Genomic DNA, 20,814 nt, shown 5'->3' with positions numbered 1-20,814 from the left:
ATGTGCAACAATGTCATATACACCGGCATGGTTAAATGCATGAAACACATGGTGTGTGCATACGTACACGCATAGTTGTGCATGTAAGCAATGCACACACAGTTGGATTACCTGTCTATAGTGGCCACCTGTCTATAACGGCCACTTTTTCCATCTCCCTTGGGTGGCCGCTATAGACAGGTTTGACTGTACCTTCATGAATATGGGCCAATTACTAGTATTTGCAATAAATCACATTTTCAACAAATCAGTTACTAAAAGAGTAAAAGTTAAGTTGACTATTGTGTTGCTTGAAAGTTTACATGGTGATGTACAAAGTGTAAATGAGGAAGAGGGGTTTGCGGTAACACCATGTTTAAGTACACAGTCCTTGGAAGTTTAACCAACGGTCCACTCGGGACTACATACATACCGTGTTACCACACACCCTTCTTCTCTTCTTCAAGTTGAATATTGATGCTCCAAATGTCCCCAAACTGATTCTATTGTGCTAAAATAGATTCATAAATAAGAGCCAATATACACATGTGTAAAAAACAAATCTTGATTTACATAGTTTATTGCATCTTTTCTCTCTCCTCTCAAAGAACCTGAAAGATACAAGTGTTGATATAATTAGACACAAACCAATCCACATTTACTCTGCCTATGTGCCTTCAGGCAGCATTTACAATACCTGTTAAACACATTTCATGCACATATAATTTTGTGTTTGGAGTGGAAACTGTAGTTCACAATCAAAACAGAAATGGAATAGAATAGAAATAAATAGATCTTTCTTTAAATAAAAGTCACTAATTTGTACGGCTAATAGATGCACATAGCAGATTTTGGCAGATAAACACATGGCTAGTCATAGCTTACAACAGTGTACTTCAATGAGTTTTAAGAAAAGCAAGAAAGCAAAATAATACACTAGCATAATACATATGGTGTCATGAATGATGAAATATACTACTGAAACAAAATTCTTTAGGTGGCATACGAAATGACATCTCTGACCACTGGAGAATTCATTTTTTCTCTTTTAAATAAGGCAGTATTTCTTCTTCTTTCTTTTAAATGAATTGCACAATAATCTGACCATAAAATGCACTTCATGCTAGTCCACATTGAGCGGCACTATTGCCATCATTGTTGAACAAGGAAAAACAAAAATCCAAAATAGAGTCAAACAACACTGATGTCTTTCAACAACATTGTTGAGATTGAATGCCATAGAAGTGCTTCAGTAATGAATGGTTATTGGCTGACGGAGACTCAATCCATGAGGGGAAATGATGACTTAATTGATCTATTGGTGCTAATCAGCCATTCTATAACCATGTAATTCATTAGAATGATGAAGTGCTTTCTGTATGAATATCATAACATAATATGGAAGCCGTATTCCAACTTTCAAAAAAATAATTCTTTACTTCTCAAGAGGTCCAAACCTGAATTATTCAGTCCCCTGTGAGTTTGTGAACAAAGATATTTAGTAGATTGTCAAAAAAAAAAAAAAAAAAAACGCCCCAGAAAATACTCACTTACATACAAGGTTCCTTCTGAAAAAAAGAAATACACACGGTTGCTGTCAATCTACATTATTATTATAAACACTCTGCACATTAACCTAGTCCCATGCATTCACAATAACGATGGTTGTGCAAACATGAAGCTTCACCATGATGATATCATGGCAGAAATATAATTGGCTACACAGAAACTGACTGAGAAATTCAGTTTAACTCAATAGTAGTTGCTCTAAATTTGTATGGTGGATGGTCGTCTACTGCTGAAATTCCATGAGTATTCCTTTACACTCAAGAATGTGTCGTAGTACTAGAAATGGAAAATGAAAAAGAAAATGAAAATGCAATACAGTTGAACCTCTCGTATCCGGACAAGTCGGGACCGGGGCTCATCCGGATAAGGGATTTGGCCGGATACGGGAGACTCAATGCTTTATACATGTACATATACATACACATGTACTGATGTAGCCCATTGTAGTACCACATAGTAATGTGTATACTGCAACCTTTTCATTGTTACACTCAGTAACAGACCCCAAAATAGAGGTTCGTGTTTGCAAGAATGAAATCATTTTCTTTTATAAATTCTTGGGATGATTTACCTAAATAATTATTAAGAAATGTATCAAGTATATGTAATTCATGTGTGTTTGTGTAGGAGTTCTCAAGGAGTTAGGAATCCCCCTTTCCTCCCGTAATTATTAAAAAAAGATAAAAAAATCACGGCGAGATTGCGTCCGGATAATAGAGAGATCCGGATAAAGGGAGGCCGGATAATAGAGGTTCAACTGTATATCAACACGCAAGTCATTTTACCATGTCAACACTGCAAGAAGACGTCAGACCAGATGAACATTTTATCACCATCATCATCCTCCTAAGCACAACAAATCTGACTCCTAGAGTGCTAATAATATTACAGCATTAAATGATTGAATGCTTCATTAAAATGCAGAAAAAGGAAAAGAAAAGAAAAATCTTCAATATTATCACCATTACCAACGATTGCTGAATTGGTTTCTGACATTTTCAGATTATGACAAAGAGTTGTATTTTTACAGGACCAGTTTGTAACATTAATTTGCAATGGTGCGACTTGAGTGCATTTATACCAAGGTGGTGCCCCCTTTACGGACTTATAACCTCTGTAAATGAATACTTATAGACATGTCATTCCAAAAGGAGTTAAAAAAGTGATATAATACATAAAGATTTGGTGAAGCCGACATTGCACAAGGAGAAACAGCACTCTTTTACAGTTAAAGGCTAAAGAAGAATGAAAAAATGCATTGCACTTGGTAAAAATACATGCTTTCTCGTTACATACGCTGGCTCAGTACCATCTCACTACATTGATGTTTAATATACAGTGCGGTTTGGGGGCTACATTTGTACCTTGGCACTGATGCAATTGACACATGTTTTACTTCCACAGGTACCCTCCTACAATGTGGACAGAGAATTCATCCCCCGATCACGAAAAAAACAAACATTACAAGAATGACATACACATCATCGACAACGTGTGAAAAGTTCAGGTAGAATCTCATGGCAGCATCTCTTGTGAGGTTTTTCTTTCTTTTCTTTTTTTAAACACTATAATACTTCAGACTGTACATTGTTCTTAACATGGGATTATTTTGACATTCCAGGTCACTCTACGTTCCTTCAAAATTACATGACCAAACAAAACAAAACAATTGCTAGATTGTGTCTTGCCCACTTGGGACAATGTGGAATGCACACTTGAATGTAAAATGGGTGAATGAAACCAAAATCTACAGCAATGTATGTAACAGGTGTGAAAAGGACTCGGTAGTAAATTGTACCGCTGAAGACAAGAAACATACCTGGATGAGTTTCCAATGCAAAAATGTCACTGACCTCACATGACCTTCGACATTGACATGTGTCCTTTACCAGTATCATACAGTAAAAGTGGAAAGTTTTTGTGGTGTGGACATTTTTCCACATATCACACCATGTGAATGTAGTGTAAAAATAAAAACACACACATTTTTTGCTCATTATATTATGTAATTCTATCGTATATTTTCATTCCATTGTACGAAATCAGGTGAAATTCATTCTACCTGGCCAAGTGTGAAAACATACGCGCACAAACATTTCCATTTTTACAGTAACGTGCAAGTTTATGCAATGCACTCATGACCCAGACTTGGTTGTAACTGATGAATATAACAAAGAAGAGTTACAGGCAAAACAAAAAAGAGGGCAGCACATTGGATGCCCCAACGTTGACAGACATCAAGCTAGGTACATGGACAGAAACATAAACAGAGGTGAACTTGTTCTGTAACAATTTGGTTTACACATTACACATATTGTCCCAATTTGACTGTAATGGGTCACTGCAATGAAGAGTTGCGAAGAGGATAAAGATGAGATGGTCGTACGAGGCAATTCTACTATTATGACCTCATAACAACCTTTGTCCTTTGCATGTGACTTTGACCAGCACCATAACATGAAGATCCCTAAGTTTATCGCTGACCAAAGTTTTGTAAAGATTGAAGCAATGATTACAAAGTTATTAGTCCAAAGAGAGCCTGGAGGTCAACTGAAATGCATGACCTGAAGTAACCTTTGCCCTCAGCACACGACTGCACTATAGAGTACCGAAGTGATGATGTCACAATCTCTTGTCATAGCTTGGGTTGGAACCAGGTGCTAGCATAAACACTTGGGCCAGGTGAGGTTGTTTGGAACCAGTTTCTATGGCGATGAATGGCTATGACATCATACTTTGGTACTCAATGACTGGAAGATCACTCAAAGTGCATCTTTGACTGAAGTTACATCACAACTGGGACAATGGAGGTAAAGTCACTTGTTGCAAGAGAGTCTTGCACACAAACTATAACAAATGTGATTTGGGCCAACATCAGAGGCCATTTGGATCCCTTAGTCCCGTCTGTACTTTCAGTCAGCGAGAAGAACAAAACCAAACTGCCTTAAGCCAAACTGCATCGACAAGAGGACTGTTGTAAAATCATTCAATAAGTATAATCGTCAAAAAGTTCTACAAATAGAGGATGTTTTGCGTATGTGTTCTGTTTTTTGAAGTTCTGCTTAAAAAAGTACACATATAGAACATTATTTTTTTTTCAACAATAATAGCAGCATGAATGAATGGTACCTCTGCACAAAGCAAATTCTTCACACAGCAAACAACACACATTGCATGTGAATAAACCTTGCATAAAAGAGGATGCCCTTCATCCGAGCATTATTACACACGATTCACTGCCCCAACATTTCTTATCCATCCACATTTATCAAAGCACACACGGCAAGCTAGGCAAGGTACCCAACACAACAACTCGATGGCCAACCTGTCTGACAGCCAAACATACTCAGGACAACCAGGGTCCCTGTAGCATGAAATTCAGAAATTAAGCAGATCAAGTGAGGAAATCACTCACGATGTAATTACTTTTGCCTGAAAGGTGCTGACCATTGGATTGCTTTCTCTTGGTTACCTACCGGTACCTAAACTGTCAATTTCATGCCGTGGGACCCTGCTGCTAACACTCACATTGGTCACACAAGCTTTTCATGTCCATGAGTCCCACGAAATTTGGTCGCCTGGTGTTGCTTCACACAATTAAGTATTATAAAATGTGATTCATTACAGAATATCTACCTCACATACATATATCTGTGTATATCATACATACAAGTAAAAAGCTGCTACATACCTACAATCTGCTGACCATTCTAAGTACTTCTTTTTTTTTCTTCTGTGAACGAAATAACATGAATATAAAGCGATTACGCAATCTCCACAGTACTGATATATCATGTGTAACTACTGCACGACGAAAAGGTGATATCATTTGCATAAAGCTCGTAACGAGCTGAAGAAACCCCTCCCCTGGCCGGTCTCGTTTGCATTGGTCTCTTCCGTCGTTGAGGGCGTCGTTGCTCCTGCTTGACTTGTCGAGGGTTGCTGGCTGGGAGGTGTCGTGGATACAGGTGCCATTTTGGCTGCAATGATAACGACAAATGTAGTTATTTTCGTTATAGCCATTGACATGCTTGTACATTTCTTTGCCACATGCTATGAGCACCTTCAGGCCTTAAAGTCCTAGAAATTGCATTCCAGTGGTTTGGTGTTATTTTCTTCTTCTTTTTTTTTCAAGTGCAATTATGCCCCAGTCTCAAATCCTATCATATCTAAACTGGGTTCCATGACATTTGCCCCTGCGAGAATTGCTCCTATGTAATATCTGAATACTAGCTAAACTAAACATGAATTCTACCCACAAACATAACCCTAACCCTAATCCTAATCCTCACATCAAAATAAACCTGAAATCCTATCACAACCTTAACCCTAAGTCTTTGGAGAAAATAAGATGGAGTAATTGTCGCAGGAGCAAATGTGGTGTCAACATATAACTGATCATTATTTTGAAATTATTCTGCCAGGAATAACAGTATGTTTTATACTTCTTTAGCAGAAGATTGGAATTTTTGTCATTCTTTTTGTCGTACATAATTTATGTCAAATTGCAACGTGATGACATCATCAGCTCACTCATTTGAACATTCATATCAACTGTTCAAGATCTACTTTGCAAACATTAATGAATCTTTAAAATTTTGTAATTTCTTTACTTAAAATATAATTTGATCAAATTTTCACTGTACAGTTGTACTTGTAAAATTTTACTCTTCTGTTCTGACTCAGTTTTATGTGGTCCGGAACTCCCCTTTAAAGGGGAAATCCAGTCCAAATATACGTTTGTCTGATATAAAAGAGTTCAACGGCAAAAATTTGACTAAAATCGGATGAAAAATAAGAAAGTTATGACATTTTGAAGTTTTGCTAATTTCTGCAAAACAGTTCTCGTACAGTGGATATGAATATGCGTAAATGAGTGAGCTAATCACGTCATAACCTCACAATTTTCCATTGATTCTGTACAAGAAAAATGACAAATATTCAATGTTTCTGTCATTGAAGTCTGAAACATGATGTTATTCCTGATTGAATAACTTCAGAATAGTGATCACTGGGATATACCAGGATTTGAGCCTCGGGCACAATTGCGTTTTATGTACAAACTATAAGGCAGGTTGTGAGGGGATGACATGCTCACTTTGTCATTTGCATATTCATATTGACTGCCCAAGAACTGTTTCCTGAAAAATTAGCAAATCTTCAAAATGTCATAACTTCCTTGATTTTCACCCGATTTTGATCCAAACTTTACTGTTGAACTCGGAATAATTTACTCTCTTATCAGACCAACTAATATTTGGACTAGATTTCCCCTTTAAATGAAAGCCCAAAATCCTGGAAGTTTTGCTATTGACTGGATCACGCAAACTGCTGCTCTAACTCACCTTGGAATTCTTCCGCTTCCGGACACGTGACCAGCTTTCTCCTCCACAGGTTCCGGATGGAGGCGGCGATGATCTCGGCGTTGTTCCGCTGGTAGCCGCCGGATGTCACCATCAGGATCGGGATCGGCTTCTTCCGGTCCCGAGCAAACTCGAACACCATCATGTCTCTCTTCATGATACCCTGCAAAAATCAGAATCAAGTAAAATCAGAGGCCCATTGGGTCTAGCGGTCACCTGGGAGCATCGCAGGCTCATTTTCCACGTATTCTTGCAGATTATTATCCATAAGAACAGAGCAAACTTTGGGGGCTTTGGGGTGCCTCCGAGGGGGACAGGGTTATAATACCTGCCAGGTTAGGTAACAAATTTGACTATGTGCTTTCCAGAAGAAGATGAAAATGTGAAATTTGGCCTCTACTTTGGTCCCCCCCCCCCCCAATCCACTCCAATGGGGGCATCCCTGGATCAAATGTCATTAACCAATGTACTTACTCATAGCACTAACTTAGCTCTACCACTTCTGATCTCGAGAAGAAGATTTTTAAAGATTCCTAATTTGAGGGGCCACAGTGCCCATGTGAAGACAGTGAGATCCTATTATCCTAGGAATGCTACCTGTACCTGCCCAATTTGGTGAAAATCTATCATGGGGTTTTCAAGAAGCTGAAAATGTAAAAAGTTTGTGCATGACGCATGATAGACGACACACAATGTACGTCGGACGATGAATGATTGCCATAACTCACCTGAGCCTTTGCTTATAAAGTTGTCCTTTTCCCTTTAATCCTATTTCACCCCTCCCTGCCCCACCCCCATCCACCCCCCCCCCCCCAAAAAAAAAAAAAAAAAAACATAGAGAGAGAAACTGGTCATTCTACACCCCATAGAACCTGGAGGTTTCTGGCAATGCCAATCTCTACTCACTGAAGGAAACAGGCTGAAGCAAATTTCACACCACCTTGCCTGGGTTCATCAGACAAATTGAACATGTACTCATGGAGATTGACTTACAGAGCAGGGTGATACAGAGATTACATAAGCCTGGCAAAAACACACGCTCATTTTCACACTCCCACATCACACTCCCACACCCCATGTTGAACACACTCAGATACACATGCACAAATGCTAGGAAAACCACAGTTGATACCACAGGTAGTAGTGTGAATTTCATGAAGGTGCTTGCAGGAAATCTAGATAGTATGGGACTACGGAATTTCTGTGTTTATTTTCTTTTTTACTCTCTTGATGAAGAATTGATGCTTATGCTTCATTTTGTTTTTATTCCATATCTTCTTTTTTTTTATAGGCAGAAGCACCTGAATAAAGATCTGACCATTTTAAAAAAAATCTTTAAACAAATACAAATATTGACAATATACAATAGTTGATTGAAAAGTTAGAGTTACACATTAAATGATACATCAATAAATCATCAAATTGGCAAAGAATTGGTACTATCAAATGGCAGGGTGTTTATTCAACGAAGATATTAATTGTAGTGCTTGTTTACTGTTTTGATTCTTGTTCGAATTACTTCTCTGAAAAACAAGAAAGGAATTTGACCCTTAATGGCTTCTGAAAGTGCTTATTGTATGCCTGTTTGCTTTTTTTCCCCGTTCTTGTCTTTTGAACCTACCTGTGCTGAAATGGAGAGCGCCCCCAATGGGTCACCTTCTAGGGAGTCTGTGCCAGCATTGTATATCAGGATGTCTGGTACAAATTCATTCAGTGCAGCTTCTAGGTTACTGCATGAGGGAAGAAAATACAACAAATTTCCAGTTTGATCAATTAAATCATGCCATAGTAGTAGTAGTAGTAATAAATATTTTCCAGCAGTCTGCCAAAAGTTGCTTTGTGTTGCAATAAATAAATCTTAGCAGTATTCCATAATCGATTCAACTAATTTGATAGCTTACAGAAATGCAACGTACAGCTTTAAGGCTTACAATGTTCACATCATATTATACAATGCACAACAAATGTAGATAACAAACTTGCCTCAATCATAATGATAAAGCTCATCATAGGTATACAGATGTTTAAGGAAGCGACCTCATCAATGTGATATACAACTCTTTACATCTTCCTTTACAATGACAATTTGGCAATATGAAGGTGAGTATCAAAATTCAATTTGTTTCGTACCATGTTCAATACACTGAATACTTATCAAAAAGCTACATTAAAATATTTTCAAAGTGTTCTGTGTTCATTGCAAATTACCAGCAAAATATATTCTTCCTGGCACACTTCCAAGGCTAATCAAAGCCATATAATTTAATTTGCTTCAATTAATGACTGAAATACACACTTGCAAAAAGATTAAAATATGGTGTATGAATTCAATGCATCTAACATTATACATGAAACACATTGAACACATGCTGAATAGGAGAATGTGCATAAGAATGTAGTGTGAGACTTTCTTTCTATCAACATAATGGGGTGTTATGTCATCTGTGTAGCCATGATTTGCTGTCCCACTGTGATACATGAAATTTCCCTGCCCAGCATATGATACTGTTGTTCGAGGCTATTGCAGCAAACTGCGGACAGCCACGACTTATGAATGAGATAGATAGATAGCTAGAAAGACAGATAAATACATGTAAATAGATTGATGGATGGATAGCTAGATAGATGGATAGATAGATAGAGAGATGGATAGACAGATAGACGGATAGAAAGATGGATAGATAGATAGACAGATAGATGGATAGATACAGAGAGAGAGAGAGAGAAAGCCAGTGATGCCAAAGGACGAGAGATGGACAGAATGGTGAAGGAGGGTGTGGACCAAAGACGCTTAACTGATAAGACACGAAAGTGCGCGCTAATCCTGTACAAAACAAATGGACAGTGCGCGGTCCTCATGCATATTATGCGCATCACCTGAGACCACTCAGTCAACTTCAAAGACAGCGCGTCTCGGGTGATGTACGTCTTTGCCTGAGACGCGCTGTCTTTGAAGATGTTGTTGTTTATCAAGCCTCTTATTTGATAGTGAGATCATGTTGTTGCCAAATTTTTACCTCCACGAAATAATCCTTATCACTTTCAAATCTCGTTCTTCAAAATAATCCCCTTAATCGAAAAAAAAGCTACGACTATAACTTTTAAATCTTTTTGAGATAATAAAAATATCACTACCTTTGGAAATGACTGATGTTCCTAGGTGTACTGAGTTTGTACTTAGCTCTCTTTTGTATCGTCATGTAGGGTAGCCATTTTGTGTCCATTTTTATCGTGCATCTTCGTGTCTTGTTATCTCTACTATCTTTGGTGTGGACAGTGAGACAGACATATGCAGAGAAGAAGCAGGAAAAAAAAAAGAGATGAGAGATATTCAATGGCAGATGACCAAAGGAGATAAGAGGAGAAAGAGAAAGAGAGGGGAGATGAAGAGAGAGCAGTACATCTTGAGCAAACAAAGTGATACACAGGGGAAACAGATGAATAGACAGACAGACAGACAGACAGACATGCGAATAAACAGAGAGAAACAGGGAGAAGCAGAAAGATGCAGAGAGAAAGCAGAAAAAACAGGGGAAGAATCAGGATACACACTTTCCCCCTGTTCAGACGCATGCCATTCTATACCAAAACTCGATAACGAAACGACGTATAAAGAATCATCGTATAGCTGACAAACCGTTCAGACAGTAATTTCGACCGTTCTGGGAAACGTCGTATAGATGTGCAGTTTCCCACTGCGCATGCTGTTATAGTCGTGAGTGACAGCTGTGGGGTCACCTTTCATGCGCGCTCCCATTAAGCCCCGCCCAGTTATATTGTTCTATGGTCGCCATACATTCAGACGCACACGGAATGCTGATTCGTTATCTAGTTCTAGTTCGAAACCATGCTCTGACCGTCGATTTGCTATATGTCGTTTTGTTATACGTCGTTTCGTTAGTCAGCGTTCAGACGTATAAATTCATCGTATAGCTATACCGTTTTGGTATAGCTATACCATAAGACAGATTGAGAGAGAGAGAAGACAAGTTACAAAAACACAGAAAGGAGACAAAAGTCAGTGACAGTAACGCCGAAAGAGAAAAATAATAAACATAGAGAGAGAAAGAGGGTGTGTGAGAGAGATGAGTGAAAAACAAAGAAGGTGGACTGACAGAGATGGGCAGAACCTAATCCAGAATGGTAGATAGATATATAGCTGATGAATATAAATATAAATATAAATATAAATATAGAAAGAAAGAGATAGATATTGTAGATAGATGGATAGATAGAAAAATAGATGGATAGATAGACAGATAGATGGATAGATAGATAGATTGATAGATATATAGATGGAAAGATAGATAGATCAATAGATAGATAGATCGATAGATAGATAGATGGATTGATAGATAGATAGATTGATAGATACATAGATGGATAGATAGATAGATAGATAGATAGATAGACAGTTGGATGTATAGATTGATAGAGAGATGAATGGATAGACAGATGGATAGATAGATAGGCAGACAGATAAAAAGAAAGATAGATGGGTAGACAGATAGAGAGAGAGACAGACAGACAGACTGACTAACAGGAAGATAAAGAGACAGATGGAGCAGCTTGCCAGCCAACGGACCCCATGAGGATTTGCATCAATGAATCTTGCCGAGATGCTCTGACAGTATTTACTCACTCTCACTTCACACAGGAGAGAAGAAAAAAAAATGGTGTGAGGTAACCCAAATCCCGTGACAATTCTCATAGGTCTTATGCTGCACGGACGGCTTACTATGAGCATACCTGATGAAAATAATAAATGCCAACAGCTTTTTTTTTTTCACACTGGCCATTTGCAGATGCACGGTCATGAGTGGGGATCTATTGCTCCATTACTATTGAGTATTCATCCATTTTCATATAGACCAAAGTAATCTTTCCCCTCTCTGCATCCAATCCTTCCCTTTAATGATAGACGTTTTGCTTGATGAGCGGGTTAGCTCCAATAAAGCTTGTAAATTCCTGTGCTGGTACCATCCAAACCTCTTTATGTATGTCGGCATGTGTGTTTACAGATCTGCGGGAGATATTCATATAGACATGATTCATATAAATGCTGGTGTCTGTATGTGTGTGTGTGTACATGTGTGTAGACCCATGAGCTCAGCACATTATATGAACAGCACAGACAGATCTGTGTGTCACATGCATGAGTAAGTGTGTGTGCGTGTGTTTGTGTGTGTATGTGTGTGAGCATTTGTATCTGAGCATGAGAGTGTGTCTGTGTGTGTGTGTGTGTGTGTGTGTGTGTGTGTGTGTGTGTGTGTGTGTATTCTTATTTGTCGATCCTCAAGTTGTTGTGTTTGACAAGTGAATGTCAACTGTCGAGGTATTTTTGCCATTGAGTGCATGTACAAGTACGAGTCCCCAAATGGCTCATCTTCGATTCCCACCACGTTCCGGTGATTAACCCCTGAAATATTCCACTATCCTTCGCACTTGGCACTTGTGAAGTGCGTACCCTGCATCTATTAGTGCTCTGTCATATGGGAGTGCTTCGGCTGTTAATGAAGTCAATGTATGCCTCGGCTTGAATCCCATTCCCACGGTTACTCAAAAATCTATACTGCTGTTTTCTGATGTATTCTTATACATTTTTTGATACTTTTACATAAATGGTAGGATTCTGGAAGTGTTAAAATGTTGGGAGTACAGTTTGATAAGCGGGATAAGAATTCGTCATTTTATAGATGTTACATTGGTTTGATATGTCACCTACACATAGTCTTCACAATCTCTATAAATCTATTGCAAATTTGATTGATCAAATCATTGTGCTTTGCTAACATCCTGCCATTCTTCAAAACCAATCAATTATTTTGCATCTTAAAGCTAAATTCTTGACTTATGTAGCTGCTTCCATTTTCCAGCAAGACTTTTCATAATTGATGCTCTATGTTATTTACCTGTTTGCCTTTTTGCGATCTATTTTGTTTGATTCTACCACGGACCAGCTGTTTTACATTCTTTTTGACTGCTCAAATTTTGACATATAATTTTTTTTTTTCATTTTGCAATACTGCTATATTGCATTTCATCAAAACTGGAAATCTTTAAGGTTTGAGGTTTGAACACATCATTCAATTTTCCTCACATTTCACTTAATACCAGTATGTGTTCTACTTATATTTTTGTATTTAATGAATCCACATATACAGTATGTCCCCCAAAAAATTACAATCGGATTTTCGCACTGATAACTACCAATATGATTAAACTGTCTAAATGCTACTTCGAGGTCATGAACTATAACATCTTAGCTATATTTTGCAGAAAACCCCATTCCATTTGGTTAAGTTGTCACAGAGAAATGTGGATCGTTGTAAACTATGTCATGGGTCTGATTCTTCCAAGTTTAGCACTTGGATGCTCTTGGAACTGAATAATGTGTGAACACAATGGACAGAACTTGGAGGGAAGGGATTCCTGACATGCTCTACAAAACTCATTTCTCTTTGACCACTGAAGCAAATCGGATGGGGTTTTCTGTAAGATGTCAGAAATAAGTTATAGTTTCTCACCCTGAAGTTGTATTTGGATTGATTCACTATTCTTGAAGTTATCATTGCGGAGAGTTCCGTTGTAATTTTTTTTTGGACATATATTTGGGGCAAATGCCCATTTAACATCTGTATTTTGAATGATGGGAAGTCCACTCACCTTGCTACTAAAGTCATGTACTCTTCGTCTGCGATGAAATAATTCACTTCTACCTTTCTGCTGATGCCACCTGTGCACAGAATAAATACATACCGGTATTTTATATTGCTACTGAAAATCCCACAAGTAGAATCAAGCAATTTATAATAGTAACACCAGACAAGTTCTGACATAGCCTGTAATGTAAAGACCATGCTTCACTCCACTCCGATGAGTATCAGAAAGGGAATGTTCAGGAAAAAAAAAGGATAACAAAAGCCTACAACAAGACCAAAGGATATCATCTCTCACAATGAACAAAAGCTTATAATGCATTTCAACTTTAAAGGGATGGTATAGTTTTTATTTGAGATGGGGCTTCAGGTTTCAAACCATCTTTTTTTTTTTTGGGGGGGGGGGGGTCATAAAAACTTTATGAAATATGAAAGAACATACAATGCTTGAGAGGCTGAGATATCCAGAAACAAAGAGGTCCTAATAAAAGGTGGGACCCACCTTTTATTAGGACCACTACCATTTTACTTTGTTTGTGGATATCTCAGGCATTTCAAAACTGATTTTCATCAAATAAACTTTGAATTCCTCTTCAAATTGTATGCTCTCTCATATTTGTGTGTTTTGTAATCATCTCGCAAAAAATCTGATTATTTTGCAAAAAGTTAAAATCTGAATCCCCATCTCAACCAAGACTATACCATCCCTTTAAGATTTGCTTCAGAATAAACATCACTATGATGGTTTGGATAAAATGTGTAAGCCTTGCACACATTGACTCATCATGGGTAGTTGGTGCTAGAATGTCTGTACTATTGGTATTAAGAAAGAGAGCAGGCCAAGAGAGGCAACTGGCCAATCGCGCAGAGTATATACTGAGCAACACATGCGTAACATAGAAATATCGAGATTCCTTCCAGATGATTTCATTAATTGACAGAGAGCACATCATATTGACAATCTCTCATTTCTATGTAACTGTCACTCGAATGTACATGAATAAAGCATGGCATATGGCACTGTGTGTTTTATGACTATTACACAAGGACACATTGCATTGTAAATTCTGTATCTAGACTGCACTTTAATAGAGAGAGCCCATTGCCATATATTCTACTCACACGGCTCATCAGAAGTCATATCCAAGATCTAGGATGTGAAAAAATTGCTTGCCTCCTGTACAAGGAAGCCACTTTGGTGGGAAAGCATTTTTTTTTTTTTTTAATTACTGCAACAGTAAGGGCTGCATCTAAATCAGGAGGACGCACATTTATATCTTCTCTGTGCCAAATATCAATGATTTCTCACCGTGATCGCAATGTCATGACAACTAAAATCAGTGTGATAATCAGGAAAATACTTGTGTCTTTGACATCACAGTGCCTTCCTCCAAAGTAACATATGGCACAGATTATGGTTGCTGTGTAATGTTTTATAATCATTTACAAATCTGGCCATAGCAGCATCCATCAATATTCCACGCAAGAGTGAGTCTCAGGCAGCTTGCTGGGAAAAACTGCTGCTCGCGCATGATCGATCATCATGTAACGCTCTACCTATCCACCACTAAACAGAGATGGCGCTTCAGGAATAACATTCATGTACTCCAATCAAAATCATTTTACACTTTTGATTGTAAAATATGCCAAAACACTTATCATCCTGACAATTTGCGTCCGCCAGACAAGTTTCTTGGTAGACCCTTTTGATATAATGCAAGCAAACTTCCAAAATGGTGGAAGATGAATTTGGAGCCCCTCTGAGAACTACATGTATGTTTCACCTTTGAAGATGCCATCTTGCACGAAAACTCACGTTTTGCGTAGCCATCCCGGGGGTATATGTGCCTGTTGTACACATCCAGGATGTAGACAGAGTCCCGCTGCTGCATGAAGTCGCGTTCATGGCCGTTGCCCTGGTGGGCATCGAGGTCGAGGATCATGGCCTTGCGGACGAGGCCCAGGGTGAAGAGGAAGCGCAGGGCCAGGGTGATGTCGGCGTAGGCACAGAAGCCCCCGCCCCGCTTGCTGGAGCAGTGGTGGAACCCGCCCCCAATGTTGATGGCCCAGCCCCGCTCCATGGCCAGCTTGGCTCCCTATATGTTGCAGATTATTAAGAGGAATGCTTATGAAGCCCTTTACCTATGATTTCCATTGATATTGCGTGGGAGCAAAAGCACTTCCGTAGTTAGCAGGTCATGGACTGTTATTTATCTTTGCCAAACTTCGCCAGGGGTCTTCCATAGAGGCTCTTCTGATACCATAGAATATTTAACTTCATGTGAAATTATGCCATATTTTGTTTATACTGTCCTCCTGCAGTGACATCATAAATTTCCTGTCAATTCCTATCTCCAGAGGGCAGTACACAGAAATAACTGAAACTTGAAAAATTCATAACTTCACGGGACTGTCTGATCATCCTTCAATTTTCACTGATCAGTGCATTTCACAAGTTTTTCTGCATTTACTCAATCCATACAAACTTCCCCTCTAAATCCAAAGATTACTGACAGATACTGTAAAACAACACATTTTCTCAAATCATCAGCTGAGAACTAGAAAGACGCTATCACTTTCCAAAATATGAGCATAAATAAAAATAAAACAATCAATTTTCATGACATAATAAGTTTATATAGTCAAAAGTGGGTAAATTTATATGCATTGTTCCAAATATAGGATAAGACAGTATCCTTGTGGTGTTAATTTCTAACATTTTACTGAAAATGAAAATGATCTAAAATTGACACAATAATGTATAAAGAGGAGATGAAGCTCTACAACGTGATACCAATAACTCAATACCCCCAAAATTGCAATATTAACCCGCTGAGGACCAGTCCTGCGTATACTCGGGCAAGCGTCTAGGGGAAATGCGTGTTGTAGCAAAATCAAAACCGTCCTCAACGGGTTAAAAGCCCTTCTGGTTCTCAGCCAATGAAATGCCATCAGCTCCAGTTCGCAAAAAAAAACAACAAAAAAACTGATTTTATAATAAAGAGAGTAAAAAGGAGTGAAAAAGTAAGACAGAGAGAGAGAGAAAGACAAATAGACAGAGAGAGAGAGAGAGGGAGAGAGGAAGAGAGGGAGCGAGAGAGGGAGATATGGGGATATATAGAATAAGAGGAAGGAAAGATGTGTAAAGGAGAGAAAAAGTGAAATTGTGAGAGAAATATAATGGAGGAGTATAGAGAGAGATAGATGTGGAGGTATAGTGAGAGGATAGAAAGATATGCTAAGGGGAGAAAAAGTGAGAGATGTAGGGGAGAGAGATGGGGATATATAGAGTGAGAGAAAGGAGAGATGTATAAAAGAGAGAAAGTAAAAATGTGAGATGAATATAATAGAGGAGTATATAGATAGATAGATAGATAGATAAATGTGGAGTTGAAGTGAGAGGAGAGAAATATATGTTAGGGGGAGAGAGAGAGAGAGAGAGAGAGAGAGAAAGATATGCAAGGAGAGAGAGAGAGAGAGATGGTGGTGAGGGAAAGAGCGAGGATTTCTTACCAAGATGGTTCCACCTGTCTGTAGCCTCAGGGGTCTGAGGACCTTTCTCTGGACGATGAAGTTTGGTAGGAAAGCCACTGGGGGCACCTCAGTGATTCCAGCTACTGATATACTCCACTATAAAGCAGCAAGTGCAACAAACATTAAAAAAAAAAATGAGAGTGGTGATCATTTTTAGATGCTTGCCTCCACAATGACCATGCTATTTCCTCACTTTAAGCCACTGTTTACCACTGGGAGCAGTGATGAAAAAAAAAATTCGAGCTATCACATTCAATGTACATGTATAGTTCAGTTCTATCACAAAACATCTTACCATATAAAACATTTGCATAAAGCCACAAAAGGATATATCACGAATTTTTCTCAATAAAAACATAACTGTTGATGGTTTATTCTATACTGTAAACGTGGAAATTTTCGCGGTACATTAATTTTCGCGGATTTCGCGCTACGCTCGGCTAGCGCGAATTCAAAAACGTGCGAATATATCTTCACAATTTTCTACGCACATTTTGAACGGGATGAATTGTGTGCGCTTCATCGATGATACTGCTACGTAGTACAATGTACAGGCATGTTTACGCTACTAGTACTGTGCGAAGAGACGATACCCTAGATTGCTGTGTACTGTAGCATGCATGTGTGCACCGCACGCATCGATGCTACAGTCCCCCGTGACTACGGTACTAGAGTCACAGCTGTACTACGTATTTGAGTGCTTGTACTCGCAGTCGAGCCGCTCGCTACGTCGCTTGTCGTACGCTGGCATAGCAAGCTATGTAGCAGAGGCTTTGGATGAAAGCAGTGAATGTGTACTACAGTAAAGTAACCTGCTGCGGAGCGCGAATTTAAGAACCCGCGAATACGTTTTCGAGCCGCTCAGCGCGAAAAATTAATCGCGCGAAAATATTGACGTTTACAGTAAACGATTTTGATAAAACTATAGTTCACATTTTGTATATTTAACAATAGTGAACATTGATTATACTGATTAACATTTTTTACATTGGTTGTTTCTATCCCTAACTCACATTTTAGATTTATTCTGAGGCACTAGAGCTATTTTTTTTACCTGCAAATGGTAAAAAGTGGCTTTAAGAAACAGGCAACCCAACTACCAGACAAAGTGTGTTAATAATAAATACTGACAGTCATTTCTTACATGTTGAGGAAATGTGAGGCATGTATTATACAGCCAGCATATTTCCACTCCCATGATATTATGTTTTCTTTAGGGTATGATTAGGACATAAAAACTTGATTATTGCCAACGAAAAAAAAAAAAGGAGCAAAAGTGTGCATGACATGCTGCACAGAGAACGTGATATAATCAGGAGTATTTCTCAAATTTCCCTAATATTAATATTCAAAATGGGAGTAGACACACAAACCTATATACCCCACACACACTCACACACACAAACCTACACACATATATAATCAAAATCAAATGCTCTAGAAATGACACTACTAAATTCCTTGCATGAACAAAAAAAATTGTTTTTCAGCATGCATGGAGTAATTTCTAATGACTAAAAACATGCAGAAAAGGAACACTAGTGTGGCGACATGCAAAAACCCAGAGCGTGGCAAAACTGAAAAGCTGAAAGCTGAACCCAAAGGAGAACTCAAGATTTGCGGAGGGCCTGTAGAAGTTCACACAATATACCACACAATGCCAGTATGACGGAACACTTGCCATGTTGTATATGTTTTGTATTGTACAGGAAGATATCATTACGAGATCGCCAGGGCTATTGAATTGAACTCGTAATAACCAGCACCTCATTGTAAATGTACTAAAGAGAGACCAGCTAACTAAAGTATTGTAAAGCAAGAAATTTTCATGGCATAAAATTTTTGTGAATTGGAGCCATAGGCCTTTCTTGCAGCATGAAATCTCCATGAATTGCCCCCTGGCATTCAATGTGTAGAGTGTAGAAAAAGACTTTTGCATGCATTTTAATTTTGCAAATTTTGGCTCTTGTGAAATATGCTAAATTGAGGTGCGCATGAAGATTTCTGGTTTTACAGTAATTGAAAATTGGGATTGCCAAAATCATCTTGTTCAGAGTGGTACTTCATTCTAAGCAAGCTCACTATAACGAGGTTTCTCTGTATTTGTAATACAAGTTGTACCAGTACACCTTACTACCTTCCTTGGGAATTGATCAACAAACCACAAAAGCCCACACAGAGTCATTAAAACAGTTGAACAGGTATCTGATTGAAGAATTCACCATGTTCAAGTTTGAATGTAGTTTGTCAAGGAAATGACAAGCATATATATCTGAAATCAATTTAAATGTTGAAGCCTGGACTGCACTGTATGAGAAAAGGATGAATTCAGTGTCAATAGCCTTGAAAAATAAATCCCAGTAGATGAAAACAATACTCAGACATATCAAATCTTGATTTCAATATACTTATTGTCTACATAAAGGTCTCCTCTGAATCGACAAAACCAAAAAAGTTGCATCCTTGGATGCTGGTGTAGAAAATCTGTCGGGGGAGCATTTTCAGATATATTATCAATGTATTAATTTTCTTTTTACAATCATTCTTGAAAAAGAGAATTAAACTTTTCATGACAAATCTCATGCCAAAGAATACATAGCCAATTTGAGAAACAGAAGGCCTTTTAAATCATTAATAGGAATGTAAGTGAATAGATAATTGGACTGACAATGAAAAGAGTGGTTAAGTCTTGCTAAAATGCATTTTAAGTGACAGGATATGAACAAGAATTCAAATTAAGATGCCTACTTGAGATGTTGTGTGTGGATTAAAAAGAAGCTTTTTTTTTTCTGTTATAAGCAGCTTTAATTCAATTAAGAAAGTGTCCCTGGAATTTGCACATGTTTCTGCAAAGAATACTAATTGATGCAAAGCAAGGCTATGTAATGGTATGGGGAAGTGAGAGGGGGCTAAGGGGAGGGGGACTGAGGGGATAAGAGCGAGGGGGGGGGGGTAGTAGAAAAGGGGAAGGAAGGAGGGAACATATTGATTTCTAAGAGACTTTTCTCCTTACACTTCAATATTTTGAAAATCTCCCAAAAGCATTCTGAGAGCCCATCAAAAGACTCAGGAAAGTAGCTATATGAAAAACATGCATCCACTGCACTTGCATGTAATCCTTTACAACAGTTTAACCCATCAAGCAATAGGGCAATTTCAGAACAGAAATTATCAAATTGTTCTCATTTATTGTATTAGCAAATTGAAATTTTACTACGTTTAATGCAGTGAAGAAAGATGAGATGGAAATGGTTGGATGCATTAAATTTGCACAAAGTAAGGAAAAGAAAATGGGCAAATATTATGAGACAGAAAGAATGACCATAATCTTCACTATTAAAGATAAGTTGCCAATTGAGGGACTAATTATAAATTTAGGGATTGAAAGGCTCTTGAAAATTCTACAACCAGAGTAAATAAATATATACAGGAACATCAAAGGGCTAAAATAATAAAAAGAAGATAAATAAATACCTTGCAAAACACTGACAATAAAAGATAAATTTGTGATGAAAAAAAAAAGCCCCAATACTGCACTAAACCGTATAAAGTGTGGGTTGATTAACTCTACCAATTTATAAACAAACGGTAAGTACATGGGTAGATCTCAGATATAACAGCACTCCCCCAAAGCTGCAACACACTGCACTATAAAATTATTATTTCAGTGCCCCCATCAGATGTGTATTGTGATTCCCAGACACCCTCAC

The 20,814-nt window shown here is 38.1% G+C and overlaps 1 protein-coding gene across 1 annotated transcript in view; it reads right to left on the bottom strand.

Annotated features, from left to right (window-relative positions):
• Positions 1-5,363: 5,363 nt before the first annotated feature.
• The window catches only part of LOC139728516 (histone deacetylase 11-like), a 39,261-nt gene continuing 23,810 nt past the window's right edge, over positions 5,364-20,814 (bottom strand). The window contains exons 4-9 of the mRNA XM_071639456.1: positions 17,084-17,200; positions 15,387-15,666; positions 13,578-13,647; positions 8,533-8,641; positions 6,894-7,074; positions 5,364-5,528 (exon numbers count right to left, since the gene is read on the bottom strand). Coding sequence (XP_071495557.1) covers positions 5,374-5,528; positions 6,894-7,074; positions 8,533-8,641; positions 13,578-13,647; positions 15,387-15,666; positions 17,084-17,200 — 912 coding nt within the window. The 3' untranslated portion in view covers positions 5,364-5,373. The remainder of the gene's footprint in view (positions 5,529-6,893; positions 7,075-8,532; positions 8,642-13,577; positions 13,648-15,386; positions 15,667-17,083; positions 17,201-20,814) is intronic.

This window comes from Diadema antillarum, unplaced genomic scaffold, assembly GCF_040938485.1.
Source record: "Diadema antillarum isolate AM-2024a unplaced genomic scaffold, OU_Dant_1.0 scf00000019, whole genome shotgun sequence".
Taxonomy (NCBI): domain Eukaryota; kingdom Metazoa; phylum Echinodermata; class Echinoidea; order Diadematoida; family Diadematidae; genus Diadema; species Diadema antillarum.
The sequence above is the reverse complement of the archived record's forward strand: the minus strand, read 5'-3'. Positions and strand labels throughout refer to the sequence as shown.